Source organism: Parambassis ranga, chromosome 6, assembly GCF_900634625.1.
Source record: "Parambassis ranga chromosome 6, fParRan2.1, whole genome shotgun sequence".
Lineage (NCBI taxonomy): Eukaryota > Metazoa > Chordata > Actinopteri > Ambassidae > Parambassis > Parambassis ranga.
The window spans coordinates 6,688,450-6,702,034 of NC_041027.1; the positions used below are offsets into that span (position 1 = coordinate 6,688,450).

Below are 13,585 nucleotides of genomic sequence, written 5' to 3' on the forward strand. Positions count from 1 at the left end.
CTACTGTATTGTATTTGTGCTGCTCTTTATTTTGGACAGATAAATCAAGTTTTTTATTATTATTTTTTTTAATTCTGTCCTGAGGACTATAAATAAATCTATATTTCTTATCAAATGAAAATGAAAACAATGTCACATATTTTTTGTTTTGTTTGTGTATTTTCCTGTTATTATTACACCAAAATATTAAATGCTGCATCAATAAATTCTATTTAATAAACGTATAAAACAGGTTTACAAACGAGTTTAGTTTGAAAAAACTAGAACTATTACATCGTGTGTTACTGACGGACATGCCTGTTTTTTCCTGTCACTTTTTTGTTTTGCTTGTTGCTCCTTGTTTCTACACAAAGGGACGGAAATAATCCGCTGTTGACCCCGCGCGTGTCCATCTGTTGTTTGACTCCGGACACAAATCAGTCGGACACTGATTGACAGCCTGTAATCCCAAAACCTGATTAATCGTCGAAACTGGGGCCTGGCGTGCAGACCGCGACGTGAGTATTTTAACTGAAGTCAACAGCACACTCAGATGAATTTCATGATTGTTTTAATTTGTTGTTTTATTGTTTTAGGCCTTCATTACATTGTGGATGGACTATAATTTATGAGCTTTACATTCGTTTAGATTTTCCAATATGAACGGAGACAAAAGCTTATTAAATAAAATATATTTTAATTACGGGCTGGGTCATTGTGTCCACTGAGTTTTGCAGCTGATGAACTTTTCTTTTCCACACAGATTCAACACACGTTACTCTGTCTGCCCCTCTAATTAAAACTTAATGCAGGGTCACTCACTCACACACACTCACACACACACACACACACACACACACACACACACACACACACACACACACACACACACGCACACACACACACACACATCCATGTGAATCTACAAGAGAAAGAGAGAAAGGTTCCTGACCACTAAACACACCAGACTAATTTTTGTATTTTAGTATATATTTTTAAAGATTTGAGGATAAAACTGAAAATGAAATAATACTAAAAAAGTGTAATCTGTGGTCACTTCCTTGTCTGATCAGTCACCAAAATACCAAGTAGCATATATTCGATAAATAAAAATGACAAACAGAAATGTTATCATTACTTTTTATTTTTAAAGTACATTTGACACAAACAAACAAACAAACAAACAACTTTGACACAAATAAAACATTAAAATAAAATGTTATTAATTAAAAAGAAAACATGTATTTATTTAAAAACAAATGCACATATTTTAATGACTGAAAAATGTGTAAAAGTACGAAGAAAATCTTCTATATGTAATTTCACACACACACTTCATCATGGCAGTACTTTAATAAAACATCCTCTGCTGTGATTCTCGACAGTCTTATGCTGACTTTTTGCTGAGTTTGGTCCACCACAAAGTCACTGCTCACAGTTTCTGTCCCATCCTGAGGAGAGAGAGAGAGAGAGAGAGAGAGAGAGAGGCATTAGCATTAGAATAAAACTTGGCTCCATCAGCTCTGCCTCTCTGCATGCAAGTAATAATATTTTACTGTTTGGGCCAAGATTGTGGAGATCTTGTGCAATACTATAAATCAAAATTGTTTGTGTTCATAATCAAAATGCTGATCAGTCATTAAAAACAGCAAATGAAGAAACAAAGGGCCCCTGGGTGAAACAACATGAAGAGTCACATAAAAGTGGTGTGTTTAAAATAAAAACCAATATAATCAACAATGACTCAAGATCCAGCCCTTCTGGTCTCAACCGGTGAATGTGTTGCTGTGCATCTTTTTTTTTTTTTTTCATTTTGTCCTTTACAAATTGTAAGCAGTGTTTCAGAAAAACAAACTTCCTTTTCATGTCTGTAAAAAAGAAAAAGGCCCCTGCGCTCTACATGTTGTTCTTCTCTTCCATTTTCAGGCTGTATGCATGGAGGGATCTTATGGCTTTTATCCCCACAGGGAACCAGCCCGAACTCTTTCTCTGTCAATTTTCACCCACTCCCCAATTCAGATGAGCCCTTTCTCCCACCAACCCCACAATGAAGGATTTGTCCTCATTCTCTTTGTCCACCTCTGATATCTTTTTTTTTTTTTTTTGGACTGCTCCCTCTCTGCAGACAGCATGCAGCGTATGCAAATACACGCTCTTTCATTCGTGAGCCCCCTCCCCTGAATGAATGCAACCTTAAATGAGGCCACACTTGCACACGTTTGCAGAGGGTGGGTGGATGGGAAAGGGGGGGTGGTTATAGAACATGCACACATTACAATCAGTGGATTTGCATGCCCGCTCTGACACGCAGTCACTCAAACATCAAACACTGACCATTTTAAATGAGCCGACAGAAATACGCAGTTAACTGATCCATTATTGTCCAAGGAGATCAATAACAGACACATGAGGATGGAGGCTGCTGCTCGCCATGATTCATTTACTTTTTTTTTATTTTTCAAGACAGATTACAGTGAATTAAACCAACTGTCAGAGATCTCTACATACACACATACATCCAGCATAGTTTTGGTCTCCACTGCAATGCAATTTCACTATTTGACACTAAACACACGTCACATTTTTTAGCTTCCTATAATAAAAGTTGTGTATATTTAAGTAAGTATAATAAGCATGTATTAGAAAGGCAGCAAAAGTGTTTTATCACAGTAATTGTATATTGAACTTGGACACACACACACACACACACACTCACACACACACATGCCTGATGGGCGTTCAGATGTGTAGGAGGAAGTTGAAATATGGTCTAGAAGAGGCAGAGGTGTAGCCGATGGTTGATTTAACCCAGCGTCTGATGAACATAAAGTGTTCTCTTGGTGCTAGCATTCCCAAGCTGGCCCGTGCCATCTGTGAGTATGACTGAATGTGTGTGTGTGTTGCGTCGTGAGGGTGGGGGGGTGGTTGACGTCTGCTGGACAGCTCTGACAGTTCGGCCTTTTCACTCTTACATTACTGAGCCGACCGGCCTCTTTCCCATAGCAACCCTAACAGAGGTCAAAGGCTATGTACCCCACCCCATCGACCCACCCTCCTGTTCTTCCTCCTCCTCCTCCTCCACATCTTGTACTCCAGGGTGGCCGGAGACAGTCTCAACTTGCTGCACCCATGAACTTGAACTTGATTTCTGACGCGGGGAACAAGTCATGAGTCCATTGTGAACACTTCCTGGTTTTACAGTAAAAGAGGTCACACCAAGGATTCCCCCCTAATTCTCCTCACCCTAGAACCTCATCTCCTGATATGATTACAAAGGGTTGCTGTATTAAAGGCTCAGTCACCTAATTCTCCTCTACTTTCATTGGTGCATGCAGGACCCCTACTCAGGGATGCCACTGCCAACAGACGTAATCTGAAAAGCCCTGGATGTAGAAACTTCTCTCCATCTTTCTCTAAGATACTTAACTCTGGGCTTTGTGCTAGATTAGTCTCGGCCAAAGTTGCATTAAAGAGCCCCAATGAGCCTCGCTTGACCCACATTGGACCTCATCCAAGACTACGGGCGGCCCGTGAGCAGCAGCTTTATACACCACAGCAGAGCCGTTAAAACATTAATAGTGTCCACACATAGTGAGGAGGTAACCCAGGAGCTATATGGTATTAACATTTTATCGCTACTATGGCTACGCTGCTGCACCCACACAGAATGCGAAGTGGAGCGTCGGCTACTGTCACTTCATCATGTCATACATTATAATTTCCCCTGCACTGAAAGTCCCACACAGCAAAGGCAATACATGGTTAATAATGAATAACAGAGGGAAAGGAAGAAAGGAAGGGTAATCATCTCTATTCTGCTAGGTTTCTGGAAGGGAAATACATTTGTGTCACACTTAAACTTATGCAGAAGAATGAATGTTTAAAGCATCTTTGTGAGGAAGACTTTGGTCCTAAATCCTCCTGACATGGCGTAAAGCTACTGCCTGACTTTGCTCTCCATGTTGATTGAAAACTGATATACACTCTTAAGCAGTTTTAGCAAGTGTTGATGAGACACCATGCACAGCATCGAAATCAAGATGAGATTTCGTCCTTTTGCTCATTTGCAATCGCTTCATGTTATTTCCCCCACCGTGTTTCATTTAGTATGAATTACAGCTCTCTGTAATCATTAGACGAAGACTCTGTGCATTTGTGCATGTCGTTCATTTTTTACATCCTCCAAATACTGGATGAAGCAGTGGCTCTTGTAGCAGACGTAGTGAAGACGAATACATTTTCCTGCCAAATTTACTTCAGTCAGCCTCTGTTTGACAAGGCTGTCTGTGTCGACTGCACACACACACACACACACACACACACTCTCACACACCACCCCTATGTGCCCGCCCCCACATTGCTCCTTTAGCGAGACACTGCACAAGCTAGCACAAGCTAACTTCATCAGCAAACACAGAGATAACCGTGGTGACTCAAACATGGCTGCTCATGTACTACACCTGCTGCCTCCTTTATTCGGCTCCACATTCTTTAACCCTTTACTTGTCAAAGACAACAATCGGTTGTCTTTAATGGCATCAAAGATGTACTGTAGCTACTATAGCATCTCCAAAGATTCATTTCTTGACTTTCACCTTGCTTTCTCTTCCTTCTGTCAAATCTGCCTGAAGCAACACGCCATATATCACACATGAGCAGCACAAATGCAATTATGAAGACAGCTCAGAGTCTTTTATATGAATAAAGAGAGGGAATAATCTTTTGATATGTGTGGCTCTGCATGCCTTACACATCTCTCAGAGGTGCACGTACAGTACGAGGCTCATTAATAATCATTATGCCCAGGTTACATCATTCAGCTTCTTCGGGCACACCCCTCACACCCCTCAGCTGAGTCATTGTGCAGCCAAATTTTCATGATATCTGTTGTTTTACAAAAAAAACACGCAACTTGTAAAACAAGACACATCAAAAAGCAAAGGGAGATTTTTATAAATATCCTGAAATATCAGTGCATTACACCTTTTGATACAACCCAGTGGAAATGGCACGGTTTGGCCTGTAATCCTCCAAAATGTATGAATCATGTATGAATGCCTGGGAAACCTCTCTCTCATTTAGCAGAACATATAACATCTCCATGTCTTTCAGACATGCAGAGGAGGAGGCTGAATAGACTAATGAACAGTCAGGTGGCACTCTAGGGCTTGGACTACCCCCCCCCCCCCTCCCCACCCCAACTCTCCCCCACCCACCCCTACTATCACACACATATCAAACACACATGCACTTGCAAACACATTAAAACTCGGCGGCTCAGCCGACCCCGGTGATCTGCACGACAGTCTAATGTCTCAGGCATCTGCTCATGTCTAGTCTGGAGGGTCTTTCCCACCCTGCCCCCCAAAGCCGGGGCCCGCCACACCACCAGTTCCCACAATAGTGGGAAAGCAGGCTTTTGGAAGGGAATGGGTGGGGTGTGGGGGGTGAGGGGGTGGTTTGTTGGGAAGGGGCTATTGAGGGAAGGGGGGGGGAGTGAGAGGCTGAATGATAATGTGAAAACGTACGGCGCTGTTCATTAACACACAGGCACTGCAGCTGCACATGTTGGCCCTGGATACACATGCTCACGTGTCTCTTTTTCTGCTTCAGGTTGCTGCTGGAGTCACCAGGGGTATGAGGCAGCACTACAGCTACGACCAGGAGAGTTCTCAGGATTCATGTGTGTGTGAGGATTGTAATTTGGAACATTAATATCATCTGACATTTTTAGTCTTTGTGTCATGTACAGTATAATGTTGTCATATAGCACAGGTATAAAATTATGTTATGTTATAATATTGTGTGTTCCTCCACACATGCATGAGCATGATGAATGTTAAAAATGGAGCCTAAAATATCCTTTGTTTATACAGAAAATTAAAACTAAGAACGTTTGAAGCCAAACGGGAAATTATCCTCGTCATCCGCTTCGTGACAACGTTCACCTCAGATTTTCAGCACATTAAGACACTTAAAGACCCTGTGCTAAATATCACAATGCAAATTTCCTAACAAAGGCAGCTCTGCATGAATTAATCTGAGAAGTCTGTCAGGTGGAAACATGGCGTACACCGCTGCCTGGTGTGCATGAGGGAGTAAAGAAGCACCATGACAAGAGAGGATGGCAGGTTTCCTTCAACTGGTGCCAGCTCATTAATTTTGTTTGCTACCCAGCCCCCCCTCCTCCTCCCACCACCACCAACTACCAATGCTACCCTTCCTCACCCACCTCCCCTCCTCCTCCTCCTCACATCACCCCTTAACTGCTAATTAGCACGAGCAGAAGATAGAAGAGAAAAGGGAGAGGCCATGTGTGACTGGGGAGGAAATGGGGAAACTCTTTCCCTCGTCCTTCCTCCTGTTCCCTTCCCCCCCATCACACACACTCACACACAGAGTAACCCCCCCCCCACCTCCTGGCCAGCATCACCACCATTACCCCTGGTACCCAACAGAAAGCCATGATGTAGCTCACCTCATATGCCAGCCCAGCCATTTTAGGTGTCGCCACAAACATCTCCCAAGATGGCTCCTGCGAGTGCGCCCATACTCCAGGGATCCAGCAGGGTCTTTGTGTGTCTCTTGGCACAGGCAAAGTCTCTGTTGGCAGTGCAGATGGCATCAGAGGCTCTTGGGTAAAAAGGGTGAGTGAGGAGGAGGAGGAGGAGGAGGTGGCAATTCCGGACTGACCGTTTTCTCCCCTTCATCCTCTTTCTTTTGGTGATGGCTCTTTTCAGGAATCCCAGATCTTTCAATGTTAATCAGCCTGTAACAGCAACAGAGAAGAAAAACAGGGAACAAAGCATTTTATATTACGGTACACTGATTTTGTTTTTCTTTAAAACAGAAGATATGCAATCATTGAACTGAGCTATTAAACCTTTCAGAACATTTCATTCTAAGAGCATTTCCCTCTTGTCATAGTTGTGTGTTTTTAAGGGCATGAATGTGTATTCTGCAACAATAAAAGCAGCAAAAGAATCCTTCACATTATGGAAGCACAAAGGTTAAATCAAGGATGCCTTGGACCATCCCATACATAGAGTCTCAAGTGTTTTTATTCTAATTCATTAAGGAGGTGCGTTATGTTCACACGCTATATAGCAAGGACAGCCCAGGAAAGGACTTGGACTCCGGCCTTTTCACATATCCAATATCTCCCTGTGAAACGAAGCAATTAGCCCGGTTTGACAGCGAGAGCCACAGCAATAGCTAGTTAACCGAATGAATGAAAACTCATCTCACTTTGGTGCTCTTTAGGCTTTTAGTGGCATTCTCCAGGCTGAGCGTATGCACTGCGCAAGTGCTGAAGTACCAAGTTGAAAAGTTCAGCTCCTGTCTACAGGACGGGCCTGGCCTTCTTATTGAGTCACGACACAATGTATGCCCAAAGGCTGCAAGATTCACTATAGCTTTAAATACAGACGCCAAGTGGGCTTTTAGAAACCCTGTGTGTGTGTAGGGTGCTACACTAGACATTACTGTGTGAGCAAAGTATTAGCGTCACTTTTTAAAAAAAATAAACAGTGAATACTCGACAGTAAATGAAGTAGATACCAACAAGGATCCACAACCTTAAAAAATATACATAAACTGGTTCAGCAGTCTTTTTGGAAACAGAGGACATGTTGTCACAGCAGGAAGACACACAGATGTAAATTATAGAGGCTTAATGGTATTTAGCAGCTACTGGTTCACTTTAACTTTATGTCTCAAATATTAGATTTCTGTTCATGCAATTCATATAAACATGCATGTATGTTTTCTGTATGTCTTTAATGTGCCATCAACCTTCCAGGCTCTGTAGATACTTATCATTAAACCATAAAGGTAATTAACATTCAATTTTCTTTCCCTAACTAAACACAAATAAAATTCTTCACATATGACATCTGAGGATCCATGTCTGTCAGTTCACAGGGCCTTAAAATGGAGGAAGTTTGGAGATTCTCCTGTGAGTCTGTGCCCATGCAGCCACTTGGCGACCTGTTTAAAACTCAGCGGCATGTTGCAGAAGACCTGAATGGACAGAGACAGCCCTAAAACAGGACCCATATCTAGCAATGTGTCCTCAGTCAATCCACAAATGAATGACATGGACAAACATCTAGATGATTTTCATTTAAAACCAGAGTAGGAAAGTGGTCTACTGGGGTTTCATTAACTGACATCAGAGTGATGCAGGAGGGTGAAATCTGACATATTCTGCACAGAAACAAATCCTAAAATAAACATTTTTACAGCACTTTAATACATCTGTTGTTACAAGCTTACTTAGATTCATCTTTTCCTATATTATAGTAATAGAATATAACATCAGGGCAAAACTTTTTTTTTTACCTTTTTTGAGGTGAACGTCAAAGAGCCTGAAGGAGTTCCGTTTCTCCTTCGGGTGTGAACGCACCGTTACGGAAGTCATTTCTACTTTCGGTTATCTAGCTTTATGACAGGTATTTAACACTCATACAGCTAGATAACCAAAGACAAAAACGGACCCCCTATCTGTCACACACTGCCATGCTGCAGCCCGACGTGAAGCTGGAGTGATCTGGAAGGAGGTGATTCTGCATTAATATTATTATAACACACACACACACACACATTACCAGCTCCAGTATTTTTCTTTGAAATTCAAAGATGGTTACGGAGGACAAACACACTGATGCAGACGTTAGATGCTCTAGTTGTGATAACCCCGTGACTGACCCCCGTGGCTGAAGGCCTGAGCTAATTATAGTTTGCATGCATGTACATTTTCATTAAGTTAAAAAGTAGAAATAAATTAAATAAAATTATTTTGCATTTGTCATATTACCATCTCTACTACTCCTTTCTATGACGTCACAGATCTATTATTTCAACTTTATATCGACCCATTTGAAATAGACATTTACACAGTATATTTAAATATTTATCATGTGATATGATGCACCTGTTCGGTGTATTTGTAGGGCTGGCCTGTGTACTGCAGAGCTGATCAGTACACGAGCTGATTTAAAGCAACATTAGGATTAAATACTGAGATGTAATTTTAGCACTTCTATGACTGGTGTGTTTTACACTGATATACAGGGTTCACAATTGAACACCTGTCTCCACATATAATACCATCAAGACGGTGTCATAAATGCGTGTTTTGTCTGCCTGGATGATCATGAACGTGTGACCAATGACGGCCTGGACGCATGGCCATGAACCTGACACTGCTTGAGGTGAGGAAATGGCTCTTCAAGCTTAAACCGACAGCTGATTCCTCTGAAAAAAAACTATCTTCTAAATCTAAATTGAGCTGGGCTTTCAGATGCTTTAATTTGCTCCTGGCTCTTTAGTGCTCCCGGGGGCAACGAATTCCCACTTTTAATGAGAGTTGGTGATTGGCCTACTTCTTCTAAAACTGGACTGTTCCACATCGCAGGGATTATACACATTTGTTCTTACAGAAACCAATTTGTTCCTGATTATAATAATAACATTAATGATAATAATAAAAAGAAGACGCTGAGGAGCATTCTAATATTCAGACAAACTATTTGATCTTATTTTTAATTAAATGCAAAGGATAAAGGGTTAAATAGCCCAATAATAATTATTATAATAATAATATCTGACGATAAATTAAATCATCTTTTAGTAAATTGTGAAAAAGAATAAACAGATAAACAGAGCATCATCAGTGCGCCTGAATTCTCTGCATGAGACACATGGACATCCAAAGCTGGTGAAATGTGATGTTGAACGTGCAGATGTTTCTGAGGCGTGTCTTACCTGTTTCCGTAGAAAAGCGAACTCTGCAAACACAACGTCCTCACGTTTATCTGGATTTTCCAGGCAGATTTTTAGCGTTTCCTCGGGCCCTCGTTGAGAGCCAGCGGCGCGGATCTCAGAGGAGGAGTCCACGTTCATCCTCAGTCCTCCAGCTTCTGTCTCTCCTCCAGCCTGCGCGCTTCCTCTACTCGCTCCCGCACTGACGTCATGCCAGGAGCAGGGCGGCTTGTGGACCAATCAGAGAGCTCTCCGGCACCAAAGAACGTCCGAGACCAGCAAGACGTCCCACTCCTTTACTAATTTCTTCACAATTAGCCTACCACTACTACTTTAATATATAACAATTATACAATAATGGTAAATATGGACATAGATATGGTCAAACACTGCATAAGACAAGCCTTATTTCACTCCAAGATCAATTCAGACACGTTTATATTAATTCATCATATCACAAATTCTTCTAACATAAAAAACTATAAGGACTTTTCATCCATGCTAGAATTAAAGTTCAACCTGTAACTTTATTTTAAGTAGATGAAACTGCTCCAATTGTCAAAGGCCTAAAATGAGAGGAAATCGAGGGTAATTCCATTATTAATATTAGGATTGTCTCATATTGAAATCAAGTTTACACTATCATCAGTCTGTGGTCATGCATCATTAATATATTCTCAGAAATTTAATTTACAACCAGAGCAAATGTTGCCATAATGATAATAATTTAATGATTAAATAATAATTCAAACACTCCACATAACGTTCAAATGTGTATTTCCATCACCTGCTGTGCCACTACCACTATATGGGCACCAGCATAGCAGCTCTTCTGTTGAATATATGCTGTCAAAGTGCACTACGTCTTAAAAAAGTAGGTATAAGCTAAATTTAGACTACATTTATTTTGTGTGTTATATGTTCATACAGCTGCACAGGCTGCAGGAGAGTGTGAGCTTTCTTGACAAATAAAGGATCTCTGAAACTGAAGCATCTGGGGCAAGTGTGGGAAATTAACATCAGGGGCCAAAGCCAAAAAGAAGAGGGGCGCCAACAGTTCCCTCCAAATTTGTGGTCAGTGAAAAAAGTTTCTGAATATTTTATTTTGGTAGAAGCTACACTGATAAAAGACTAATTCCTAGGATGTTCACAAATGAATTTAAGATGTAAAATACTGACTGTATTCCATTTAAATAGAAAATAACTGCTGACATAAAGCAAATGCATAGAACATGCATAAAATGGGACTGGTTCAACTTGACCGGTATATGATTGTAACCAATGTTACAGTTCATAAGTGTAATAATAAATAAGTGAAAAAAAGTAAAGTTTAGGTTTTAAATTAGATTTGATTAATGTTCTTTTGTTCCCATTCTTTTGTGTTTCTTCTTGTTCAGTTATTCTCTGTGACGTTTCATTTATACTTTTTTTATGACAAAAGAACTGCAGATATGTGGTGTAAAAATAACAATAACTGTGAAATGCAATTATCTTTTATTGTCCATAACATTCCACAGCATGGAACAAAGGGATGTATGAGGCACAAAGCCATTCACATACTGTGGGTGCAGCTATGTGTCTGTCTCACACACAGATGTAGCTGAGTTGTTGTACAGGTGCAGGAGATGACCTTCATAATATACCAAAGATGATGTCTGGCTGAAAGCAAAGAGAAAGTATAGTTTGAATGTTAAAGGGACAACACTGTATGCTGAGTGATGCTGTCAGTCACTCACACGCTGAAGGAGGTGCTGTCCCGTGAAGGAGTTCTTGTCTGCAGGCTGGCCGTCTTGTCCTCCTGCCTTACAGCGTAGGTATCCATACAAGTTAGCCAACTGGAGGGAAATACTAGCTACCACCAGTGACTGAAGAACATAGAGAGATGCACTTAACTGAGGTTTTTCTACTGCACATGCAAAGCAGGAACATGTGTCTCACCAGCCATTTAATCTTCATGGAGAAGAGGGAGGTAAAGAAAAAGAATGTCCAAATTAGAGGACAGATGATTAGGCCCAGCCAAAATATCCTCGCCTCAGTCTCCGTCCCGGTGTCACAACCCCCAGATGTCTGCAAAGACACATACACCAGTGTTTAATATGCTCAACAAATGCTCATCAGTGCAAAATCTCTAACAATGGAGTCTCACTTTTTTGGCTTCAAACACCCAGAGGCTCCTTCCATCCTCGTCAATCTGATTCCACCAGCGCAGCCCTACCAACAGCCGGCCAGTCACGTTCTGAAACATCAGAGCACAGTTCTGAACGAGGGACTGATGGAGAGCACAAGAAAAGGAAATGAGCTGACTTCTCACCTTAACAGACCAGAAGTCAAATGACAGCAGAGTGATGATCAGGATGAAACATGATGCAAAGTTCTTACTGATCCAGTCACACAGCACATAGACGACAATGGCGACCACTCTGAAGAACAGGTGGAAGAAGGAGGCCAACGGGTGTCTGAAAGCAGAGGGAGGGATGGTAGAGAAGCATGATGGAACAAAGCAGAGTTAGAGCAGGTAGTGCAGCAATGAAGATACTGGGAGATGTTTCCTGTATTATATTTAATATAATTGGCAAAGGCCAAAATCACTAAATTCTCTTAATATGCAAAAATCCCATGATATATAGAAAACATAGCAACAAGTCCTTCTTATAAACATTTAATGTTTGCAGTTGGTACTCATGCTGCAACAACCTCTTCTTTTCCCATTTTTACCAATTTTTGATATTCTTTGATTTATCAGGGCTCCTTCTTTCAAAAAAAAAAAAAGGTTTCACAATATAGGCTGATTTATTTTGAGAATTGAGCTTTTTTGCATTACCAGAAATGTTTTTGTAGCACATAATAAAATGAAATTTATGTAATTTGTGGATAATGAGAAATAATATAATGTGCAAGTCTGCAAGGTTGAATAGTTCAATCTGATAGAATGACTTGTCCAGTGAAACTAATATTTAACCTACTGAAGCCGTTCCATGTGATTAATCAGCTACACAAAACTGTAAACAATCCCCGCTGGTTTATTATTAATTAAAGTAGACTACTCAGCGCAAGGCAAAACAGATTATGTGGTAAGATCTCCTGCAGCGCACCTTATGACTGTGTGTTTTTGCGCCCTCTCCTGCTCGTCAGCAGCAAAGTCCAGCTCAACATCCTCAGTGTCATCCGCCATCGTCTGCCAAGAAAACGAGCAAACACAACAGGATTACCAGAATCAGCAAATAACAACAGCGCTAGGACACACAATACAGTTAGAGGCAGACAAAATCCCCCACTAATTTCGTAAAGGTAATAGTAACGCTACCAACGTACCATTTTGGTTAAAGCGAGGCTGTGGGCTAAGATGAGGCAGGTGTTGCAGTGAAATCAGACCGACAGAAAATGGTCCTCTCCTTTACTTCCACATCAAGACGTTGCGTATAAAAGTTGTTTAGAGGTACAATTGTCTCTGTTTATTTGGCTCCGTTGCAAAGGAATTAAAGACGTTGCAGGGTATGATAATATCAAAGAGACACTGCAGGAAGATGTGCTCATTACGATAAAAAAGCACTTAAAATATGCGACCGCGGCAGGACTCGAACCTGCAATCTTCTGATCCGAAGTCAGACGCCTTATCCATTAGGCCACGCGGCCCATAATATACTGGAGATAGAGACATATCCAACCTTTTAATCTCTTTACCCACATGTGTTGATTTGATTGTATGTATGGTGGTATTCTGTTCGATCTGTTTGCCATTGATGCAGAGCCGTTTTTCTGCCCCTTGCAGGGCTTCTAGTCATTTATTGTTATTCTTAAAGACACAGCAGTCATCCAGACCGCGTGGGGTCGCTAACGCTTC

The 13,585-nt window shown here is 41.2% G+C and overlaps 1 protein-coding gene, 1 long non-coding RNA gene and 1 other non-coding gene across 3 annotated transcripts; all 3 read right to left on the reverse strand.

Moving 5' to 3' along the window:
* Positions 1-1,321: 1,321 nt before the first annotated feature.
* On the reverse strand, positions 1,322-8,402 carry LOC114437740 (uncharacterized). The gene is made up of 3 exons (XR_003670932.1): positions 8,323-8,402; positions 6,458-6,748; positions 1,322-1,430 (listed from the first exon to the last, which is right to left on the reverse strand). It is a non-coding gene; the product is annotated as an uncharacterized LOC114437740 (long non-coding RNA).
* A 2,819-nt stretch (positions 8,403-11,221) lies between these two features.
* Positions 11,222-13,106, reverse strand: LOC114437739 (Golgi apparatus membrane protein TVP23 homolog A-like). Its single transcript, XM_028408605.1, has 7 exons — positions 13,057-13,106; positions 12,837-12,919; positions 12,056-12,200; positions 11,891-11,980; positions 11,683-11,811; positions 11,481-11,609; positions 11,222-11,403 (listed from the first exon to the last, which is right to left on the reverse strand). Exons 1-7 carry the CDS (start codon positions 13,057-13,059, stop codon positions 11,377-11,379), a joined length of 606 nt encoding a protein of 201 aa, XP_028264406.1. The 5' UTR covers positions 13,060-13,106; the 3' UTR covers positions 11,222-11,376.
* A 198-nt stretch (positions 13,107-13,304) lies between these two features.
* Positions 13,305-13,377, reverse strand: trnar-ucg (transfer RNA arginine (anticodon UCG)). Its single transcript has one exon. It is a non-coding gene; the product is annotated as a tRNA-Arg (tRNA).
* Positions 13,378-13,585: the final 208 nt, after the last annotated feature.